This window comes from Aythya marila (genome assembly GCF_965140915.1).
Source record: "Aythya marila genome assembly, chromosome: 12".
Lineage (NCBI taxonomy): Eukaryota > Metazoa > Chordata > Aves > Anseriformes > Anatidae > Aythya > Aythya marila.
Genome location: NC_139053.1, coordinates 2,649,291 through 2,673,760, shown reverse-complemented (window position 1 = coordinate 2,673,760; position 24,470 = coordinate 2,649,291). Strand labels below are relative to the sequence as shown.

Sequence of the window (24,470 nt, the reverse complement as noted above, 5' to 3'; positions counted from 1 at the left end):
TCAGAGCCCTGTTGAACCTAGTGCTACCTTCTGATAAAAGCCAAGGAACTTCTGCTTTGAAGAGACAGAAGAATGATGCTGAGAGGATGTATGTTCACATTTCAGAATACTTCCTGACTTGAGATTGGTGCAGAATCCCTGTAGGTTGTAGGTCTATGCTAAACAGACAGGTGGCAATTAAATGACAGAGCTGTAGAAATTTGAGTGGTAGAACCATTCCCAGTGGTAACTCTTGTGGAGATTGATTTAGTCCATTACTTAATGCCAGTTGCTAAAAACTAGGTTGAAATGTCTCTGCTTTACTTTAACTGAACACAGTGTTCTAAAGCTACCTGACTGACTTCCTCACTCCCTGTCTTGGTTACTGCTACTAAAACTGTCCAGGCTCGATTGGATAAGGCAGTGAGACCTTGGTGGGTTGTCTAATAACTTTATCACCATGTGATTTTGGTGGGCAAATACGATCCTAGGAAACCTAAGAATTATGGAATAGACGACACTTAGGTCATTGCTCTGCTGGTTTGGAGGGGGAGGTGGAAGAATGGGGAGAACTTAACGACCTCACTTGGCTAGTGGTGTAACTAATGCTATTCAAAAATGTTTATGTTGATCTGTATCTGTTCATAGCATCGCTCATTTAAAAGAACAGGTTAAAGCAGATTTTATGTTAGAAAACATCCATAGCAGAACACAATTATAATGTTCATGTAGATACACTCATATAGTCCGAATATGCTCTCTTAGCTTACAATATTTGTGAACCGTGTTTGTTTCATTCTCACGGTCAGTACTTGTAACTCAGGAATTACCTTTGAAAAAGAGTTTTGTGGTTTCAACTGCAGTTACCCAAATGTTATAGACTGGAGCTTTTTTCCACGTGCCATTTGATAAGGCTACAAAGTTATGACTTCCACAGTTCTGAATTACTTTTACTGGAGTTTTGACAAAGTAAACTTCAAAATTCTGTCCATGAACTCTAAGGTCAACTGTACTAACATGCATTTTGGCTGTGGCAATGGACAGCGGTGGCTGTTCAATAGTTATGACTTGTCAGAAAAGGAAAATGTTTGTAAAACAGTGTAGAAGATGCATGTATTGGTGGAAGCAAATTACCTTTTCCACCCAAATCAATGCTCCCTTACTGCTATACTTGCTCAGCTTCTTTAGTAATCTGGCTGTTCTGGCACCTCTTGTCCCATGCTGTTCCTAAACACTACTCTTCAATTGTTTCATCTGTCACAATCTTATCTGTTCTACTTTGGGGGGCAGTACTGTAGGCACTGCAAAATACCCTCCCCAAAATACATGGTACACTTAACAGCTAAGACACCCTGAGGTCCTTAAAGGGTGGGGCTGAGGATAAAATATAACAGGCCCAAATTAACACTTAATGAAATTCCTTACTAGTAATACTTTGAAAGTGAGATCCCTCCCAGTTATGGGCTATGAATTTAGTATTCCCTTTTTGGCACTCTAATGCTAGTGCACTATCACCAGAAATTACGCTGTTGGCATAATTCCCAAAGTTTTGAGAAATTGCCTTTGTTTTCATTGCTTATGTGTTTCTCCAGCTACATGAATGACTGTATTTCTATACATTCCTAAATATCTATGCTTGTATCTACTTAGCAGTATTCCTTTAAACTCCCAGTGTACTTACTATTTGCAGGTGAGTATTAGCCAGTTTATGTTCATACTGAAAGCAAGATACACTTCTGTCAAATTCATTTCTTTTCACATAAAAATATGAGGATGGATTTTGGCTTTTCCTGGGCACAGGAGTTTTATAAAGGCTTTCCTAAAGCTCATGTGGCACAGTGGGTATAGAATAGGGTTAATGGCTGAATTTACCCACAAAAGCCAAAATGAAGTCTCATAGAGTGAATGTAGCACACAGTGCCCATGACAAGCTGCTCTGATGATCATCAAAAGCGTATATGGTGCCCAGCACAAACCAAACACACAGACAATAATTGCTAAAGACTTTGCTACTCTTTTATCCCGGGAAAGTCTAAATCTATTTGCCATAGTGTTAGCAATGTCCACTCTGGTGGTGATGTTGCATATGTTTTCTGCAGCTTTATAGAAATTGTTCTTACGAGGTTTGGTCTCGACATCCACCTGAAGTGGTGGAAGGTCTTGATTGACATTCAGATTTAATGACTGATTGTCAAACTTATGTAGTCTGAGCCTTGGAGCCTTTATGGGGGGAGAAAGGCTGCTTGCTCTCTTCTCGTGTTTGTGTCTGTTAGAAGGTTTTACAAAAAATATGGTGTGCTCCCTTTTTTTCCCTTGGAAACTCATTTCACAGTCCTCTTGACCAGGTGATATGTTTTCATTTCTGAGGGATGTGCGTTTCCTAATGTTGAGGTAAATACTTAAGTTAAAGTATGTAACGGTGATGAAGGGCGTAAAGAATTCAATCGTAGAGGCAATCATTAGGAAATACCAGTTGTAGAAGAATTCTGCATGACATTCTCCTTCAGGGAGGATGCTCTTTTGGGCAATGTACTCCCAGCTGAGAATGGCTGGACCGTAGAGAAGAAAAGCAGCAATCCATACAATGATCATCTTCAATATTGCGTTTCTGGTCATCCCTTTCTGTGCCCTGTAACTCACCTGAGAAACACAGAAGTTACATACATTAGTAGTATCTCAACAGGTACTATTGGTACCTTGGAATGTGGCCCTCTCAAGTTTGATGGTCAATGATGATATATTGTTTTGGAGATAGGAGTTATAACAAGCTTACGAGAACCACAGAAAAGGTATGTGTGAAATATCCATTCTAACAAACATTATCAAGGTGACTGGATGTGTTCTGATAATGTGCATCAGATCACAAGCTAGAAAACGAAGGCTTTTCCTGAGCAAGTATCCACTGCAGTTTCTGGAATTGGTTGTCACTAGTTGCTTATGTGTTCTATGGCATTAGCTGTGGCACCGGTTTATAGCTTATCTAAAGATGTAGCCCTTTAGAATTCATTTATGTATTTTAAATTAAATTATTTTCATCTTTTATTAAAAGAATATAGCATGCATGGATATTCTTTTAATTGCCTTTCTCAATGTGAAAACTGCCTATAAAAATAAATAGGTAAGCTTTTCTTTTTGATATCCCTAATTTCTTACTTTTCTGAGTTACTTGCAGAACTACTATGTGCAAATAAGATTTACAGATGGAGTGTTGTGGTCTGTGAAGTGCTTCACAGGAAGAGTAATTACCCTTTAGGAAAAATAGAGAATCTAAGATGCAAAAAAGTAGTAAGTATGCCAGTAATATTAAGTCAATAAGCCTTGTCAGCAAGAAAATTGAGTAGAATCTTAATATCATCTAACATGCCGTATTCTAATTTCCTGGTGTATTGGACAATGTTCATGTAATGAATTGGAGTTCAGTCTTCACATCTCTACAGTGGCCAGCCTTGTGGACTTGTGAGAAATATTTTGGAATATGAAGTCCTTGAGCTTGAATTCTGTGTAGGATTCATGCCTACTTGCCCCAGTCTGTGGATCTTGATCTCCAAAGCTGTTTTAGTTAGAATACCCATGCAGCTGAGGAATTCTGAGTTTGTCTGAATTGGGTCTAATTTTGCAATGCTTGGCAAGACTGCTACTGAAATAATTAGTAGCCTTGTAGGAAGATTAAAACTTTCACTGAGAGAGTAATTTAGAACTTTATATAATCTTGTTCATATGTTCTTAAACTGCCCTAACCCAACAGGCAGCTTCTGTACTTTTGCTTTGGGAGAGATTTTTATATGAAAGATTAATTTGAAGCATTTCCAGGTGGCTGAATTCTTTCACTTATTACAGTTTCCCCTTCTGTTTCTGAAACTATCCAGTCTATATATTTATACTGTGTGTATAGTCATGAGTGTGGCTTATGAAAGTAAAATTCATGGCTAATACAAAACTTAGAAAATAAAGGAATGTTGTGTTGACTATTTGAGAATTAATCTGTTCATTTCTCTCGGAAAAAAAAAAAGTTGGTAAATAATAACTTGCATATAATCCGTTTAAGTGCTCTTGTATTCTCTCTTTGTGCTATTTACTGAAAAGGTATCGCTGCCTCACTGTGATTTATAAAGAGCAATGAAGCTAAACTCATGTTTAAGGAAATGTGGGTGGAACAGAGTGCTGAAGAATAGCTGCAAACTGTGTGTAGAAGAGTGAGACCTATGGGCAGACAAAATGTGTTATTTCAGCACTATCTAAAATATTTAGTGGCATTATGAAGTGAAAATGAAGTTAGGTTTTGTTCTTTGGAAAGTCTAGTCTACTCCTTTTCCAATAACTGATGTGCTGCATGAGTTGAGGCAAGGCTATTTCTGTGGCTGTTGCATCGAAATAGCATTTCGTGCCTTCAAAAGAAATTAGTTACTGTTAATTTACACTCTGCCACTTTTAAGCCATGCACCGCTGTCTGCACTGATACCTGCTGCAAACAGTTCTGCCCTATGCTGTAGCAGAGTTGCAGCTGGCTACCTTGCTGTCGATAGGTGTATTGCTGTGTTTTGAGGAAATGCTTTGTTTCAGCTGGGTACTGCCTTTTTAACCTTAACCAAGGTGGGGGTGAGGATGAAATAAGTAAACAGTGCTCCCTCTGCCCTTCTAGCTTCACCAGCAGCATATAACACTATTTTAGAAACTGGCACAGGTGTAAATGGGAGAAGCACCTGTCCGTCCTGCCCCAGGTGCTCTCTCCCACAAGCAGTAGGTTGTGTCTGGACAGCTCCCCCTCCTGTGGCGGCTGAGGCTCAGTTGGGGGGGAGCTGGCAGACCTGAGCCCCCCCTCCTGCTTGACGGGGCAGCCGTGGAGCCCCTGCAGCCCCCCCCCAGTCCATGCAGCTGCTCCAAGCCCTGTGCTGGGGGCTCCCCGCTCCCACCCCCAGCTCTCTGCAGCTCGGGACAGCCTGCCCAGCCCTTACCGCCTTGGTGACGGAGATGAACCTGTCGAAGCTGATCAGGACGATGTTGAAGACCGAGGCAGTGCACACCAGGTAGTCCACCACCAGCCACAGCTTGCACAAGCCCCGGCCGAGCCTCCACTCGCCCGTCAGCACGTAGGGGATGTAGAGGGGGATGCAGAAGCCGCCTGCGGACAGAGCTGGGCGGTGACACCCGCAGCGCCACCCCTGCCCCCCTCCCGCCGGCCCCGGCACTCACCCACCAGCAGGTCGGCGATGGCCAGGTTGAGGAAGAAGAAGTTGCCGTGGCTGCGGAGACTCCGGTCCACCACGAAGGCCAGGATGACCAGGGCATTGCCCAGCACCGTGGCCAGCACCAGCAGCCCCATCAGCGCCGCCAGCAGCGCCGCGGCAGCGGCGTTGAAGGGCCCGGGGCGCTGCCCGCCCCCCGCGCAGCCGTCGCCCCCCGCCCGCGGGCCGCCCGAGTGGTTGAGCCACGGCGCCTCCGGGCCCATGGCTCCCGCGGCGCTCCCCGCGCTCCGCCGCTGCCCTGCCCGGCTCTGCCGCCCGCCCCGAGCCGCTCCTGGCACCGCCCCGGCAGGAGAAGAGGGGGACGGCACCGGGCGGGGCGCGCTGTGGGGAGCCCTGAGGGGCGTGGGGCTCTGCCCGCCTCCGCCGCCCTGAGGGCCGGGAGGGGCCCGGTGCCGCTCCGCAGCCCCTCGTGTGAGGCGGCTCCCCGAGGGGCTGCCCCGACGGCTCGCTGATGGCCCTCGTCGAGCTGCTGCTGGCTCGGCAGCCTCACCTGCCTCCTGCGTTTTTATGGCTTTTTAGTTGCCCTACGCTGCAGATCCCCCGTCCCGTGGCGTGCCCTGAAAATCTGCGCTTTTGGCCGCGTCTGGGAGGCTCCCCGCGCTCAGCTGGCCCAGCGCAGACAGGGCCTGCAGCACGCAGCCTTCCCTTCTGGGGGGTATCAGGAAGGTCTCTGCTGTGCCCGGCTACTTGTTTTCACAAACACTGACAGGAATGCGGTATTTCTGAGACTCCTGTTTTCAAAACTGGCAAGAAATGTAGACGATGTTTCAAAGGGCGTTACGACAATGATGTTAGGCTGCCAGTTTTCTCAGATCTGTACCTGAAATCCAAGCACGTGAGCAGCTGGGAAAGAGCTAGGAGGTTTTCAGCTTCTGGCAAGAGGACAGGCCCAGCCCTGAGGAGGAGTGGGACACACTGAGGTCTGTTATGAGTGAAGGGTAATCTAAGAGAGATTTAACCTTCTGTTGCCCTCCTGATTTGGCCCGTTGGATCATTATCTGCTTTAAAATATGAGGCCATTGATAGCCTTTGCCTTTCTTTCCACAAGAGTTTCCTAATGACTGTAAGCAGTTTGGGACTTGCTCCTTTCAGTATGGCCCCCTTCTACTTAAAACCAGAATTTGCTCAGAAGTAATCACTGGATGCACATAACTTTCACGTAATTCAACCACTATTTCACATGTGGTAAACTTTTATACAAGCAGTGAAAGACTGGTATAAATCTGCAGTCTGAAATAACAGATTTTAGAAGCAATCACAACAGCTTTCTGAAGAGAGGACTTCACTTGGACATCAGGTAAGGCAAGCAAGAACAGCTCTTTAATAACTTGTCTGTTATTTGTCTGAGGCTGTGTGTATTCCGAGTAACTGTGGACTGGCCTTTTCCCCAGAGAGATGCATCAGGCCTTTGTCAATTTTGGAAGCACAGATTCTAGGCCAGGTAATTCCTGTAAATCACTATCTCATCAGAGGAGATTTTGCAATTTACGGTAGTTATAATATGGCCTCTCTATTTTTGTTAGTCTAGAGACAGAAATGTCAAGTGCATATCCGATGCATGAGAGCAAAATACTCTTCTTACATGTTACTGTATCATTATCTCCCTAAAGCAAATAAGAAAAGCTACACAAAACAAGTGACAGGAACGCTGAAGTCCTAGTTTACCACAGTGATTATTCCTTAATCTGTGGACTCATTATCACTTCCCTTTGAGCTCAACTGGCATTTTTCCATCACTTCAGTTTGGGCGGGATCAAACTTGTTGATAATTACTGCTATCTGATTGTGCTGTGGAATATAAAAGATAAAAGAGGCAGCCAAGAAACACAAAGAAGAGAAAATAAATAATCACCAGGAGAACATGAGAGAATTCATTTAGTCTTTCATGAATAATTACTATATTCTTCAACTTCTCCAAAGTAAGGTAATTTTCTAGCGGTTCAATGAGTCCGCAGAATGCACACTTGTGTATTATATTTGAAGTAGCTTTTGTAGTGTATTACCTCCTGGCAGACTTTGAGATTCTCAGTAAGCCCCATAATAACCAGCATTACTGTTTTCTGATGCTCCTCTATTACTGCTAGTTTGACAAGGCACAATGACTGCAACTCTTAAAAAAATTATCTTCTTAAAAGGATGAACCATCACTCCATAGCTCTGCACTGCGGCAACTTACTGTTGAAGACCATGCTAATGCTGGCCAGAGACCTTTGCAGATCCCAAATCCAAATTGTGCTAGGTGGCCAGCACACTCAGAACAGCAGGTTTTACTATTGCAGGTTTCAAATATTTTCTTTTTTCCCTTAAAATTGATATTTCCAGATCCAGTGACTTACTGCCTTTTTTACTGAGCTACGCTGATTTTCTTTTAAGAACATCAATTACTGGGAGAAAAGCTTCACTTCAAAATATATGTTGTGGTGGTATAGATATACGCACATTGTGGGGAAAAAGCATAAAACACCTGTGGATGAGAGAAGAGAGCTACACCTTACCTTGTCTGCTCCATTGTCAGAGCAGCCTGTCCTGAAGGGAGAGTACTCTGATAATGGAGCTTGGCGGGATGAAGTAAGAAGAGCTGAAGGGCTCTTTGTAAAATGTCTTTGTGTAAGACTGAATTGAAGACTTCTGAAAGCACACTTTGTTCCTGGTCTTTATCTAATCCTTGGAGCAATAGATAATTTATTAGAATTGGTAAAGAGGAATAATAATAGCCCCCCAAAATCATGAAAAATACATTTTCCAGGGCATATCAATACCCACATGTTCTGAAATTCTCAACTTTGTTTGTCCATGATTTCTTTAGTGATGACTATTTTCATTTCCAGAAGACTTCTTTCAGTGATTTTTGAAAAGGGAGCTGTCTGAATCATTCAGTTTCCCATGACTCTAGCATACGTGGGTGAGCATATCTACCAAAATGACAGAAAAACAGAATGTTTTTCCCATACCCCAGACAGATGACACTTTTCCAGAACAGGCCAAATTCAGCTTCCAAATAGACTTGGGCAACCACATGGAGAGGAGGTAGATTCCAGCTGGCTACGTATCGTATAGGTTCAAAAGATGCAGAAGACCTTCTCTGTTAATACCTTCTTTGAAGCACAATTAGTAGTAACCACGTTTACATTGGATGTTTGCCAGAATTTTAATTGGAAGCTTAATTGTTGTGTCTTGTACCAAATAACATATTGTACATAACAGTTCTTCCTCTGCTCGTTCCTTTTAAAGATATTTAGTTTAGTCCCAGGACTCCACTTACGGGATAACTATTTCGTGGTATGGTTTGGGGAGCCACAAGCTGGCTGGTACAATGCTTTACTTAAGCTTTGCTTTCTAGAGAACTGAAGAGCAATTGTTGCAAATTTCAGTGAAGTACATGAAAGCATACCATAGCTGGAACCTGCACTCACATAAAGGAAGATATTCACAGAATTTTGCAAATTTCTGAAATAATATTTACTTTGTAATAGCTCCATTTAATATGTATATGTTACATCAACTGTTCTCTACTATTTGGTATTTGACAGGAAAAAAAAGCCTCCTTGGCTAGGAAAAGATTTTTAGACTGACTGAAAGAAGCCACTAAATCAAATTCTGCTGTCAAACAGATCTGATTCCAGTTAAGCAGGAAAACTAAATTCTGCAATGATCGTTTCCTATTAACCTTGTAGACTTTGTCAGTCAGGGTTTTGCTTGCATAGTGATTCACTTTGTTTTGTTTAATGTTCTCTAGGTGTCTCTACCCACGTGATGCAATTCATACTTTAAAATAACTTGTTCTTGCACATGTGGAGAAAAAGCACCCATTCGATCTGTGCCAGTGGAAAGACATCCAGTTCAGAGTACTCAGTGTTACCATCTGCTGATTATGAGTTTTCTTCTCTTTATTAAAGAACCAGTCAGTAGGATTCAGTCCTGTGCATAATGAGGGTTGTGGGATATCAAGGTTTGGTGTAGTTAGCAATACTAGTGGTTGCCTGTAGGTACCCCCACCTGGTTTTAAGATGGGCATGGTTAGAGCTTCAAATTGATTTTTGAAATTGTTACTTCCTTACTAGCACAAATGAGAATAATACTGCTACCTGCACAGTCTTTATGAGCAGCTTTGTCACCTGTTCAGACTTCATAAACTGCTTTCCATCCACTTCAGGTGTGATTTGCTGCTTCATGAAGTCCCATGTTGTTTACATGTAAACAAGAATGCAGTTTCAAGGAGGTAATAGGGCCCAGGCCAGGCTGACTTGGTTCTGCACTTACGGTGTCATTACTGCCATGTCACTCGGAATTCATCCAAATGAGGTCACCTCTAGGTCTGGCTTCAGTGTTTCAATGGCCATTAAAGCAAAGAAGTACTCACTCACGATTTTTATGAATATGGATCAGAAATTTGAAATATGATTTAACTAGCTCGCTTGGGAAATCAGACTTCAACAAGGTACCAGAAATATTTATCCCATAGGCAATTCCCTCGAAGTCATACCAAAATTCTGTTCGTATTGAGAAGCATAAGAGCTAAATATATTATAGCCACTAGGAGGAGTTTCGTTTCTTTTTGTTCCTGAACATGTTCAACAGCTTCACCTTACTTGTACCCTGTATTCCCAGTTGAGTGATGCAACATATTTGGCATTTGTGTCCTTCCCATCCTGACTATTTGATGTATTAATGTTTCAATTAGGCAGTTTCACTCATGCAGCCAGCATCAGAAGGTATCATCATAATTTTGTCTCTTGGTTGCAAGAACACTACAGAGGGTTGATTATTTTTTTTTTTCCTTTTAGTTGTACTCAGTGGGATGTAGACTGACTTCCAAAAAACTCTCTTAACAGTATATTGGTGCTGAGGACACTGCAAAAATCAGAGCTACCCAGACTGTCATTTATTTCTCTTTCTTAATTCAATCTTCCTTAATCTGTATAAAAGTCAATTTTCCTCTGGTCAGTCACCTCTCTCCCTTGCACTGACAATGTCCAGGTACATAATCGCTCCCGCCCGCACAGCGCACTGTAAGCGCAGCAGGTACCGAAGTCCAGGAGCCCAGCGCTTCTGGCATAGGATGCGCTTGCGAAACTCCTTTTCCACCAGTAGATGGCGATCCCCAGGAATGAGCTGGGAGCTTGCCAGCCTTCTGCATCTCCTTCAGACCTAAGCTGGGAGGGCATTTCCACAGCAAACTGCTAACGGACCCATGGTTTATAATATTCCCCCGAGCGTCTCTGGATTTTCTGTTTGTATCAGCAGTAGGTGCAGTTGCATCGTAGCTATTGTAGTTTTACAGCTTTGAGAATGACTCAGGATTAATTTTTTCCTTGAGGCTGTCCATTTTTCATTTTCAGTTGCAATAGCAACCCCCAACACTGTGACTTTAGTGCCCGTGACTCTTTGGGAAGTTAATGTCTATTTGCTTGAAAGGCAGGGTGTGAAATTTGGAGTTAGTGTGAGAGCATTGCCAGCAGAAGCTGAAGTTAGTGGTGTCAGACAGCATGGTTTATCATTGCTCTTAATTAGCGACCCAGTTACTGCCATGTAGGCGTTGTAAGTCAGATTCAGACCATTCTGATACTAACAGATAATGTTTGTTTCCTCATGTTAGCTGTGGGGTGTAAATTCTAACAGAGGAAAATGACAGGAACTCTATTTTCCTTTATTTCAAACTTTACTTTCGTGTACTCTCTCATAAAAATTTTCTCACTTTATGCAGGAACCCAAAGAATGCCTGCTGTACTGTATCTAGACCTATTTGTTTTCATCTGACCTTTGAAAATTACACGGGTTCTTTATCCACATATCAGATGTTAGTTGTGTCATGGTCAGTGTTACACTGGAACTTTATAGTGCAACACCCTTATCATACTGTCCATGAAAATTGTACGCTGTTGTTCTCTTCTGTATTTGGATGGTTGAGGGCATTGCTATGCACTGTTTTGGAATTGCATGGAGATATTATTTAGGATTATATCTTTTTTACACTGTGCTTAACAGTATAAGTAGGAACTTGAACATCAGTTTGGAATGAAATTTTGTGTTTTCAAGATTTCATTTTGGACTGGAAAACTGCAGCATTTTGTAAGAGCCTTTTCCAGTTCATTAAAGAATACAAGTCTGTATGACTCTCTTGCTTTGTATTTTTACTCCAACTTTATTGGCCGGAGACATACTTCGTAGTCTTTAAATAAAAAGCAATTCTTTTGAAGAAATGACTGTTCTTCATGTCCTTAAATCTATGGACATGGGACCATAAGGATCTGGACAGAAACACTGGGCTTAAGTGTCAGCAGAGGAAATTAAGGAAACAGTAGTTTAATGGCAGTAAAACACTCTACCAGATTGTCTGAAACTACTGGGGAATCACCACCAAGAATTTCAGCAGACACCTATTAAGAGGGATGTAAAAATGACTGAACCTGCAGTGGGGAGGGAAGTGGGTTGTCTAACCTCCCAGACTGCCTCCAGCCTTGTTTCCTGTAATTCTGCAGGTCTGCAGTGGTCCCGTGTCTTGTCATTTAGAGGCGCATAGAGGTGGTTAGAGGTTGAATGAGGAAAACCTGAGAGGAAATTTTTTACTGATACACCAGCTTCAGATAGGCTATAGAGAATTGGGTCTGCAATAGTGTTTTGAGTTCAGCTGTTCTCTGTGTTAGCTGTGATCCTGCAACATTTATATATCCCCATAGCAAAGTAGGTGGTGGTCACTAGACTAGTAAGCACAATTGACGTGAAGGAATACAGCAGCATGCCAATTCTAGTTAACAGGCCAATTGGGTGGTTATCTGAGCTTCAGTTTTCACAAGTTTTAAAAGATGGTGAAGGGATCCAGGCCCTTTCCTGGACTGGTGAAGTTTGTATATTTCTTTACACAACCAATAGTGACGTGTTTAACATGTTGCTGAGGGAACCAAATGCCAAAGCCCATTGAAAAACTCAAAGTTCAAGACTAACAATATCAAAACAATAGAATGGTTTAGATTGGAAGAGTCCTCTGGAAGTCATCTGGTCTCTGGACCACAGAACCGGGTCAGTTTTTGAGTCAGATCATGTTGTTGAAGGCCCTGTCCTTACAAATAGGCTTCTTCATTTAATTTACTCCTCAAATTTTCCCTTAATAAGAAGAAAAAGTGAAATGAAAAGCATGTTCATGTAAGAAAAAAACAACACATTTAATGAAACTAAATCATTACCTTGATTCATTACATGGTAATTAAAAAATTAACTTGAAAAAAATAGAAGCAACAACAACAAAACGAGAGGACGCTTCAAAGACATTTTCTTGTTAGGTTAGGCAGATCTCAAATACAACAGATCACAACCAAGAACAGGTCAATTGGGTAGAAGGTAAAATAATTAAATAAAAGAACTAAAGTTAGGAAAAGAAAGTGAGGTTTTTAAAGAGGCAAGAAGTGGATGAGCACATGGAGAATGAGTTGTGAACATGCTTCTGTTACTTCTGTTAGAAGTGTGATTTGTGAATACTTTTTCTGAGGTACTCCTTTTGGGTCACTCAAGCTATTATGTGATTTTCTTACAAGAAAAGAATGTCATTCATCATTTCTACTGTCACACGCAAAGGACACTTACAAGTTATCCCGCAGCCAAGGGATTTGCACTGCCCAGCACAGGCTGAAGCCAGGTTGTCAGCACAGCACACGTGGCAGCACAGCACAAGTTTGGGTCTGCTGAAGTTGTGGTTCACCAACTCCTCCATGTACAGTGGCCTCCTGAGCAGGAGTGCTACCAGGAAAAACAAAAACTCAGCAGTATGCACACAGTTAGGTCTCCCCTCCCAGCTGTACCTTGCAATGGCATGGATGTAGGCAGTCTTTGTTGCTATAAATCATCAATTTCTGAAAGAGGCGTATCATTTAAAATACATAGCAAGTGATCCAAAAGCCACCGAGTTCCTTCACTGACTTCAGTGTACTTGAGTCAGCTCCTAATTGCACATTTTGCTGGAAAGCACAAAAGGCTCAGTTTTAACTAATTGCAGAGGGAATATTACGGCACGTAAGTAGGAGGCAGAAACCCATGTTCTGTTCTTGGCTCTGCCATAAACTTGTAAATTTGGCTTCATAGAAAATCACTCAGGTTTTGTGTGTCTCAGTATTCTTGCATGGGACAAGGTACTTACGTCTTCTTTTGAAAATATATTCTAGAAGCTACAGCTTTAAAAATTCACAGCTAGAGAGATTCGTAAAACAATGTCAACAGAGCACTAGATTTCATATCCTTTTTCTGTTTGTAGTTAAACTCAATAGGCAAGGCAGCTCCCACCCACTGCATGTTCAAATGTATTCATCCTTGCATGCAGTGATTAAGCAGGCTGTTCCCATTAGTGTCAGTGGGAGTTAAATAACCAATTATGAAACATTAAGAGGAAATGATAGCCTTTAATCATCCTTAAAAAAAAAAAAAAAAAAAAGCAACCCCAAACCCAACAAACACTTATTTCTTTTTTAAATAAGTCACTGCCGCTCCTCATACGCTTGAAGTCTGTACTCACTTATGTGCTAGTGAAATATCACAGCCCTATCTAAAGCTTTGTGTAGTGGAAGTTAAAAACATTGCTTCTGTGTGTTACAGGTAAAAGATGAGCAAATCTGAGTCTGATTTTTCAGTGATTCTCCAAACCATGAAACCTGTGCATTGAGCACAATGGGATGAATTTATTTTGGTAAATGTATCGTTAAAAATTTAGAGTCTATCTATATTTGGCATAAAATTTTGACCCTCCTTCCCTCAAACAAACAAAAAACCAAAACAAAAGTAGAGAGTTGCTTTCTATGTTGAAATGTTATTTTTAGGGAGCATTATTTTTTAATGAAATGATTAAGCATTTCAATTTGAAAGGCAGTTTTAATCTCAAAATTGTACTGGGAAAAAAAAAGGGGGGGGGGGGATAGAATAGTTTATTGTCTCAAGCATGGAACTAAGAAAAAAAAAAAAACACATTCAATAAGTTGTAAACCAAATCCTTTTATACTCTTCTTCTGCTAAACACGTTTTGAAATAATCCCATGGGAATATAGCAAAGTGCAGTAAGTGTACAAGTATTCTCATAATTCCCTCATTTAAACGGGGAACTGGTTCTTACATTCAAAAGTGACTCTATTTTATTCAGAACAGAGTGGAAACTACATGACAGACTTCAGGTGCATGGTCTGGTGCTTTCAGCAGTGCACTGATTGCTGTGAACATCCAAGGAGCTGTTTGTTCAGAGCCTGCATCTTACAAGGAATTGATTTGAAGGTACTAATGCACTTCTTCATTAAAATGAATGTCATCTCGCCAGTTCGAACTCATTCAATTTCATACTTATTAGAGAGGATAATCTAGTATTGCTTTGAAATGAAATTTCTAGGGAATTCATTTGTCTGATGAAACATACAGCACAGATTCAGACTGTTTTTCTGCTTTTGCTATAGGAGCTATTTGTTTTTCCCATTATCAAATCCAATAACTGGTTTGCTGTAAAAGAGAAGCAGCTACCTGGCATTCTGTAGCGCCCTACTGTTCCTAATGCACATCCAAAGAGAGAACCAGTATGGTGCATTGGGCTGCCAATGTCCACCCACACTGCTTGCATGGATATATCAATGGAATAATAATCAGTCATTCTATTTGTAGTTTTCAGCTTTGGGAAACAATCTCATACTTAGCCACTCAAAAGAGAAGCACCTTTGCTTACCAGAGTGGCTAATAGCTCACTTGAAGCGAGCACAGGGAAGAGAGTGGTGAGGTGTTCTGGGGCTGCCCAAGGCTTGTCAGCAGTGCACTCTGCCTTGTTACCCTTTTACAAGGTAACATGGGCACAAAGAGATACCTTGAAGGGAGAGGGTATTGAGTTGAGCCTTGTGGTAAAATGAGCCCTAGGGAAAAGGGTTATTTTGTAGCTAGTTCTGTGTAGACAACTGAAGTCTCCACTTACTGAGTTTACATCAAGGCCTACTTGTGAATTCTTGTCTTCTGTTTTGATATTTGTTCTCTGGAAATCTGGTTCTGCTGTAGCAGATGAATATTTATCCTTGTCTCTTGATATTTCTTCCCTGTCTGCCTAATTCAGTGTTAGAGCATCAGTGGGTAAGAAAGAGGCAAAAAAAAAAATAAATTGAATGGTAAGTGACCTTTCTAGTCCAGTAAACTTAGGTCTTCAAATAGCCTGTTTTGTTTGTTTGTTTTATGTGTGTGTTTTTGATTTTAGAATTGAAAATAAGCTTTTAGGAACTCTTTCTTCAAGACTGTGCCTGTTGTGACTGTTTTGAGTGTTTTATTCTACCTATTAGGCAAGCAAGAATGAGAGAGAGACTAGTCCCTTGGGCTAGGTACTAACCCTGTTAATGCCCTTCCCTGAGGTGTGGGAGGCTCTCGTGTCAGTCTTTGTGCACATCTTATGGGCCATGTACACCAGTCCCTGCTATCTTCATTGTCTGTAAGCCCCAGTCCCAGCCAAAAATGGTAAGAGACCAGATCTTCCACTGTGGCCAAAGGAAAGCTGATTTTTGTGATGCCAGGCATTATCTCTGCACTGGAAGCTGTACAGGTATGAGCAATAACATGGAGTCCTTGGCCCATCATGTCCCACATTTTTGCCATGCTACAAAGCACACTCCAAATGAGTGTCATCCATAATAAATGACAGTTATTATGGCAATAAGTAGATACATGGTCTACCATCAAATAGTCCTGCACCCTCTGTCTTAAAAAGGTTGTAGTAGAACTGAGGAACTTGCAGAGAAGATATGCATCAAATGGAATGGTTTCCGCACAGGAATGATTAAATCGATTAACTCGATTCAAGCAATTCTGTCTAGAAGAGAAGTGATTGACAAAGGAAATGATGAATGCTTGTCAAATGAGCGGAATGCCACTTAGGCATAGGGGACAATATTCACAGTCACTTCAAGAACCAAAGGACAACAAAGAAAACTCCAAGTTGACATTTCCTCACACAAAATAACAACTGTGGATGCCGAAAGTTTGCTTAAGTTCCAAAAGAAATTGGATTTTCCATTTATGAATTTATCCATTGAGAGTTATTAAAGAAAAAGATGCAACTTAATTGTCAACAATTACCCATGCTGTGAATCCTTGGAGATGGGGGACATTCTGGGCAATTTTCATTACACAATTGATTTATTTTCCTTCTTTTTTCTAAGCAACGGTTTCTGTGAGAGAGGAGACTGGTCTGACCTGGTTTGGATGTTCTCGTGTTAGCCCTTGTTTTTCAAAACCTCTGCCTTGATCTTAACCAGAGCTGGGTGATGAATACTTGCATCAAAAGGAAACATAATTAGGGGCTCCCTGTTGGTAGCAGCCTACCACCAGCCAACTGGTGCGAGACTAAATAATAAATCAACTTCATTTCTGAAAACATGCATTCATAAGGTAGGGAACAGATAATGGAGGAAGAGATATCAGAAGTATTTTGTAAAATTTGAAAGGGAATATCAGAATTAGCCATCTGTTTTGAAAGGCAGTGAATAGACCTGGACTGCTGTCAGGCCTTGGCTAAGAACGGCCATTTCAAGTTGAAAAGTCTGAATGTTTGAGGAAGATGTTTCATAGCCTGCTAGGCTGATGAGGCTTTGACCTCAGACAAGTCATGCATACTCAACAGCTCTCCCTGCCTCTTTTCTCACTTGGGACTCTATCTGTGTCAGATCAATGAAGTTTTCTTTGAAGCTAAGCTCACAGCTAAAACTGTGAGGATGACTTCAGAAAACTGGCAGGTTTTGAATTAATGTTAGCTGAATTGTAGCTGTGTTTGGATACTCAGTTCATTCACTGTGTTAATGTCAGGAAGGGAAGAAGAGAAAAGTACTCGTATCCTGTACTGTAAGAATGTTACAACTGATGTGGTATAATCTGGGGGGTTGGGGGGCAGTGTAGAAGGGAGTAGAAATACCAGGGAACAAATGAAACCTTTTCAGTGATTACCAAAAATATTTTTCCAACTTTGAGGAATCTGGGGCTTTTCTGTGAAATATATACATTGAATATTTTCTGAAAGGGGATTTATTTCCTTCCAGTTGAGAAAATAGCAGGGTTTTTATTCAGTATATCTGAAAACTTCTGGGGGATCTTCGTTTATATTGCTGTCACCTACACCTTTATGTAGGTGAAACTTAGATCATATTACAAAGGGTGTTAAGCTGTTTTTTTACATTTTACTTGCCTTTGATGTGACACAGAACCATTTAGCCATCTCTTCATGCATATGAAAAAGCTAAAAGACTGAGGAGAGAGCTGAACTTGGGTTCCTCACATCACTAGAGCTGTAATAAGGGCTGTTGTAGGAAGACTGGGGTAAGGGGGCAATGTGCACTGCAACCTGCTTATTTGAAAGTGGTGTTTTTATTATTATTGTTATTGTTATTGTTATTGTTATTGTTATTGTTATGTATAACCTGTCTATTTATTTCCTTTTCAAGACAGCACCAGAGTTGTTGAATTCCAGCATATATCGCTCCTTGAGTACAGGAACTTGACATGTAAATTTGAGTCAAAAGGAATTGAACTGGGTTTCTTTCCATGTTTGCTTTTGGCTAGCTTTTGTGCCTTCCTTCTTAGTGTGTTGAATATTTGTGAATGTTTTCTTAAAGTGCCACAGAATATAACAAAGCACCTAACTTAAGTGGTCTGAGTACTGCACAGGGAGCCTAGCATCTACGAGGCATAGCAGTGCCTAAGGGGCATTGCAACACGGACACACAACTGTACAGGTTTCTACAGATAGTCTCTGCTTGGGGGAATAAATACCATATAATTTTCTGAAGCTGAAAAAATCAACAGAACTACAGACCTGTTATCTACAGGATCTTACAAACTACTCTCCACAGAGAGTTAAGGAATGGCAGGCTAATTAGCATCCGAGACATCTGAATGCTAAATGGGAGAAGTTGACATCTCTCACAGGAGACTTGAAAACTTCAGGATCGTATAGCAAAGAAATGCTTAATAATAAGGATACTCTTCCACTGTCAAGAAAACACAGTGTGTAAATTATCACTCCTCAAAGCATTCTCTGAAGAAGTGTGCTGGCTTTAGAGAAATCAGAGATTATTGTTTAGAGAGAAGATCACATTATCATATTTATCTTCCTTCAGTTGTTAATATTAACATTTTGATTTTACTCTTGATTTGATTTATACTTCCTCCATATTTCAAGTGACCTCACCCTGTTTATAATATATATATATATATTTTGTAAGCCTTTCACAAAAATGTTGACCTTTCAGCCAAGAAATTAGACTGACCTTTCAGTATATGCACAGTTATTACATTTAACTGTGTAATGGGGGGTGTGGGGAGCTGTGACATTGCTCTGCATATTCATAGCCTTCTAATCATCATCACAACAACCTGTGTATGCAGTCTGTGAGTCAAAATCCAGATTTGAGTGGAATATTTGTCTGACGCTGACTGTTGAATATTTAAGGGATAGTAAGAACAAAGTGATCTAGAATTTATTGAAATCAATGAGATTTTTCTGTGTTCTTCACATAGTTTCATGTCCCAGTCAAAAGTGTAATTGAGTTACATTTGTCTTTTGTTCTGTTGCGCTGCAGGATCATGGCTGTAAATTACCAGATGCTGCTGACTGAGACTATAAAGTAGGTGCCTCCCAAGGTTAGTAAGGACACTGAAGTTTGGTGTCTCTGCTTCCCAAAGGCCAATACAGTAACCTAGGCTTTGAACATGTAAACTGCAGTGAGATGCCTGAAGTTACTGTGTATACTCATTCACCCACGTCTATTTAATAGGACTATTGACACAGTGTAGATTTATCAAATTTATTTTTTAATCTTGCTCATAAGGAGGATGATCAGAAATCTGCTATGTAAGGTTTTGGAGCTCAATTTCCCTATGACAGGATACAAATAATTCTTAATAACTCTTAGTGTAAGAAGCAGCTCCCTGACAACAGTGAAATCTTTCCATACTAGACTGTAGTAGGTCAATAATGTAACTCAGTGTAATATAATGAAACAGCATGCTCATGGAAAACACAGTAAGTTCTTTGGAATGAACTATGGAATAAAGATATCATTTACTTGATGGCACATTTAGTAAGTCTTTATCTTTTAAAAATAAGATATATATATTTTTTAATATACTGTGTGTACTTAAGCAAATTCTGCAGAATGAGGCCTCAGATATTAAAAGAATGAATGGAAATTCAATATATCTCTGTCTCCTTGGCAATGTAGTCCTGTATTTCCTGTTTCCTGGGCAATTTACATAATTATGCCAACTTACTGGACATCTGTTTTAATATCCACAGACAAAATTGCATGGCTGAAATAGCACTGCTTCCATCTTGCCTGTTGAGATAACCTTTTGAAGTTGAAAGAAAAATTCAAAGTTGGGCACGTTCTAAGGAAAATAAAAGCCATAAAATTAAGATATGGACATATGGTTTGGATTTCTATCCCATTAAACTTCATCCTATTCAGTCACATCTGAGCCAAGCAAAGTTCAAGTGCTGACTGTCTAATTAGACACAGCAGGATGCGATGTTTCTTAAGGCTGCCCCTCAGTGTTGTACAATCCAGGCAACAAAAATTACCCAGAAATGGCAATTCAAAACTAGGAATTTAGCAACCCAACTTTAAAAGTGTTGCTGTCTCTCCTGCCAGCTGTAAGTGTAAGCTGCCTCTCCTGTGTAGTTGAAAGAGCCAATTTCATAAACTATTATCATGGTCATGGCTGGGGAGCATGCGTTACAGTTACCTATGAAATGTGGAGGGACTGCTCCACGCTCCATGGTGTGAGCCCCTTGCAGTCCTGTGTTTCTGGGCCAAGCCCTGGGGCATGGCTGTCCATTAACGTTCTCTCAGGACGCTGTGGAGTGAAGTTAGGCAATGGCACTTACAGAGCTAAGGTAACATCCCAGACAGGTCAGGGTACAGCCTACCGGGCTGAGGAAGAGAAGGAATTTAATTTAGAAATGGGTATGTCTAGCTGGATGAAAAAAGGGTTGGATGTTACTCATGATACTGATAAAGACTTAGCAAGCCTTTTCTCCTATTTCTCTCCATTCTTCTTCCAGTCTTTTCAAGTTTTCTTATACTCTATGTTCAGGATCACTTTTTGTGCACCTCTGTTAAAATAAAACAACTGAATTGATTCCTGCCATTACACACATCTTTATTTGCTGAGAGACGTCCCTTCAGTAATAGGATGGCATCTTCTATGTCTCATTTCTCTGTAAAACCTAAGTTTCATATTGAAATATTTAGGGTGAAAGCCAATCTGGAATTCCTGGAGTCATTCTCAGGACACAGTTCAATAAATTGCTTAGGCCCTGTTAGCAAAATACCTTTAACTATAAATTCATTTACACAGAGATAACAGAGTTAGCATAAAATCAACTATGCACCCAAACAGTGCTGTGCTGAATTTATACTCAAATATAGCCTAGGTTTGGAGGGATAGTTTAACACTGAAGATAACTTTTGTCCTATTTATTTATTTATTTATTTATTTATTTATAGGTATCTGCCTTATCTTCTCTGCTATGTATTTTTGTTTTATAGTAACATAAGAAACCTAGCTCCTGTGGTAAACGGAAGAAGTATGACTACTCAGCCTCCTTTGGTGATGAGCTAAGCCTTTACTATATGTACAAAGAATAAAATAGAAATGGTGTGAAATGTATGTGTCATCCCATAATGGATATTAATGGGTTTTCTTCCATCAGATATCCCTTCAGAACTATTTGTCTGACACAGAAATAGCCTTATTTATTTCATGGACAGGGTGAACAATTTTTTGGGAAAATTTCAGACTGAAAAGGGTAGAATGAGTCTCTCTTTACTTTAAATGTTCTCCTTCTGTCTCCCCAATTGTCTATTAGAAAATGGTATTTTTTAAGTATTCCTAAGAAAACTAAGAAAAATAATGTTTGTTGTTGTTGGTTGTTTGTTTCTGTTTGGCCATAGGATTTACTTATAATTTGCTCTTAACATTTGATATGTTGATAGCAGCCTACTGCTCATATTCTCATTCAAAACTTTATACAAATTTTACTCCTAAGACAGTCTCTGGAGAGTTGCTCCCTGAGCAGCCCGTGTTCTTCTTAGCTGCACAGACAGCAGAATAGCACATTCGTCTCCAAATCCTGACCAGGCTCCACTTCAGTTCTAGTTTGCTAACAAGACACCTTAAAAATAAGCAGAGATGCTGCCTGCTTTAAATGAACCAGCTGCCTTTTCCAGCTGCTACTTCAGTAGTCCGTGTCTCCCATCTGTTTGGTTCCAATAAAACAATCATGTTTGCAAGGATCTAATTCTATCCCCAGATAATTCAGTGAGATCAGGATCCCACTTAAAAAACCTGCATTGCCTCCTGTGCTGCTTGTTACTAACCTGTGTGGAGCACTGAAGAGCAAAGGGTCTGACCTGGGGGAAAAAAAAGAGAGAACAGGCTGTGTGCATGCCTATCCTGCATGGCCATTAGGTGGGAAGCAGTCCAGGAATGGCAGTGGGCTTCTGTAGCTGTGGAAATAAAGAATCCTTTCCTTTCTGCACAGCTTCTAGTAGCCAGCTACCTTCCTGCGTTGGGTGTCCCAGCAGTGCAGTGCTGTGTGCAGTATGGACATATCTTCCATCTCATAGCTGGGCAATCACAGGATGGTTGGGTTGGAAGGGACCTTAAAGGTCATCTAGTTCCAACCCTCTGCCATGGACAGGAACCACCCCCCACCAGACCAGGTTGCTCAAAGCCCCATCCAGCCTGGCCTTGAACGCCTCCAGGGATGGGGCATCCACAGCTTCTCTGGGCAGCCTGTGCCTGTGCCTTACCACTCTCCGAGTAAAGAACTTCTTCCAAATATCTAATATAAATCTCCCCTCCCTTAGTTTAAAGACATTACGCTTTGTCCTATCGCTATACTCCCTGACAAATAGTCTCTCCCCAGCTTTCCTGTAGACTCCCTTTAGGTACTGGAAGGTTGCTGTAAGGTTTCCCCAGAGCCTTCTCTTCTCCAGGCTAAGCTGTGTGTGACATGGTGTATGCCTCATTAGTGAGCTTCTGTCCTGGCTACTCTCTTTACTTCCCATTAACTGGGGGACCAAACCTGCTGTTATTTATTTATACGTGGGCACAGTTTCATTAGTATTGTAGTTATAAACTTGAAAAACACGTCTCAATTTTCAGTAATTTTTATATTATATTATTTTATATTTTTATTTTATTTTATTTTATTTTATTTTATTTTATTTTATTTTATTTTATTTTATTTTATTTTATTTTATTTTATCTTATTTTATTTTATTTTTGTGGAGGTTCCCTTTTCTGGGCTCGCTTCTAATTTGCTTTACTCCAGGACCAGTCACACTGCTGCGCTCAGTTGGAATCACTGCATGATATATTTTGCACCATCTCCCAGCATTAACTTGTTCAAAGGAAACTGCAGGCCAGAAACTCTAGCCCAAAGTTGCATTGCCAAAGTCAGAAAGATTAAGACATCTGCCAGCTAGGTGACGCCAACAACTCCTAATGGACAGGCACCTAATGCCCAATCACAGTCATTTCCAAATAAGCTGGACAGTGATTATCAACACAAATAAAACAAGAAACCATACAGTGTTTTTTTTTTTTTTTTTTCTTTTTTTTTTTTTTTTTTTTTTCTTTTCAGAACTTTATGAATCAAGTGGATTGGTTGAGGAAAGGCTAGCAAGGGAAAAATGCAGCAAGCATTAAGTGCAGCATTCAGACATGCTGCTTTCTGCACAGGCCACAGGTGAACAGTATGCACAACCTCTTAATGCTTTTCTGTAGTACGCTGCCTGTATGCATCATCCATGCAAGCTCTGTGTCTATCTAGCACAATCCTCCTTGCAAAGTGCTACAAAGTCACTTGGAAGAAATGCTAACGGAAGAACGTTCCTCATTTAGTACTGGCAGTGATGCTACTTCAGCCTGTCCCTGGCATGGACATGCTGCTAATAACAGACTAATTAGGAGTCTGCCCAGCTGCACAGCTGTACCCCTGCCTGTGTGCTTCCATGCCAGTGTGTGACGGTTACTGCCAGATTAGCTTTGTCACATCCCCAAATAGATGTATTTGATGTATATGTGTCAGTGTTGGAATGCTGCTTTGCTATAAATGAACTTGCTTGTTAAGGGGTTTGGATGCAGAACTGAATTTCTGCAGTGCCTGGATGGGAATACAGCTTGACTTTAGTGTGCAGCATGGCCTTGTTTTCCTGCTGAAATAACTGTCTTGCTGTGTAAAATCTCTCTCAATTATTTGCTGGTTAGTCATTGTCATGTAAATCACAGGTCAGCACTTTCAGAGATGTTTTTAGCAGTAGCCCACCTGTGTACACTTAAGCAATATCAACTGAAGAAAAAACAGTAAAGCAGTAGTAGACATTTCTGTATCAGAAAGAACAGGATTTAAAAGCATACTGCATTTTTCTACCAATTTATATCTTAAAATGAAGATCTATATCTTAAAATGGAGATTTATATCTTAAACTGAAGAAGGGTTATAGCATATTTTAATGACAAGTTCATTTGAGTAACAAATACAGCATCCTCATTCTAGTCTTTGTTGCATGGACTCCTGCGTACGGTTTTGTCTTGACCTTTTTTTTTTCTTTCTGTCTTCTCTAGTGCAGTAATGAGAGCTTTTTTGTACTCTTTCTTACATAACTGAGTAAGAAAGTTGGCAATACTTAGAAATATAAAGGAAGAATTCACATACTACTAATTAACATTATAAGTGTCAGTTGAACTTAAACTCTGTGAAACTTCTTGGTCAGTTGTTCCCTACAGGAATGCTTGAATTTGGAAAGCACTTGATAAATGGAAATTTAATATATCTTTTAGCTGTATCTTGAAAATTTTGTTCTGATGACACACATTAAGCTGTGCCTCATTACAAATTCAACTGCATAACCCAAACCAGGCATACTCAGTGTCCAGTGCCAAACAAAAGACATGATCTGATAGATTCTTCAGGCTGAGCCATTTTTTAATTTTTCTGGAGGTTCAAGGTCCCCACTGTCCCTGTGCAAGTATTTCTAGCTGCAGACTGGCCTTTTACAACCTCCTCTTGTACTGTTTAGCTGCTGACTTTGGCATGAGATACAGATGTTGGTACTAAGTTTTCCCTTAAGGTATGACAAACTTATTCACCGGCCTCTTTCCAGGGTCCCTGTTCTGCATATTGAAACTGATGAAATTTGATCATGAATAATCTGAATGAGTCAAGGTCACTTTTTTTTTTTTTTCTTTTGA

General features: G+C 40.6%; 1 protein-coding gene across 1 annotated transcript; it reads right to left on the bottom strand.

Annotated features, from left to right (window-relative positions):
• Nucleotides 1-175: 175 nt before the first annotated feature.
• On the bottom strand, nt 176-5,425 carry LOC309882666 (histamine H3 receptor-like; the record flags this gene model as incomplete). Its single annotated transcript, XM_082769973.1, has 3 exons — nt 176-2,619; nt 4,932-5,098; nt 5,170-5,425. 3 exons carry the CDS (start codon nt 5,423-5,425, stop codon nt 1,735-1,737), a joined length of 1,308 nt encoding a protein of 435 aa, XP_082626099.1. The 3' UTR covers nt 176-1,734.
• Nucleotides 5,426-24,470: the final 19,045 nt, after the last annotated feature.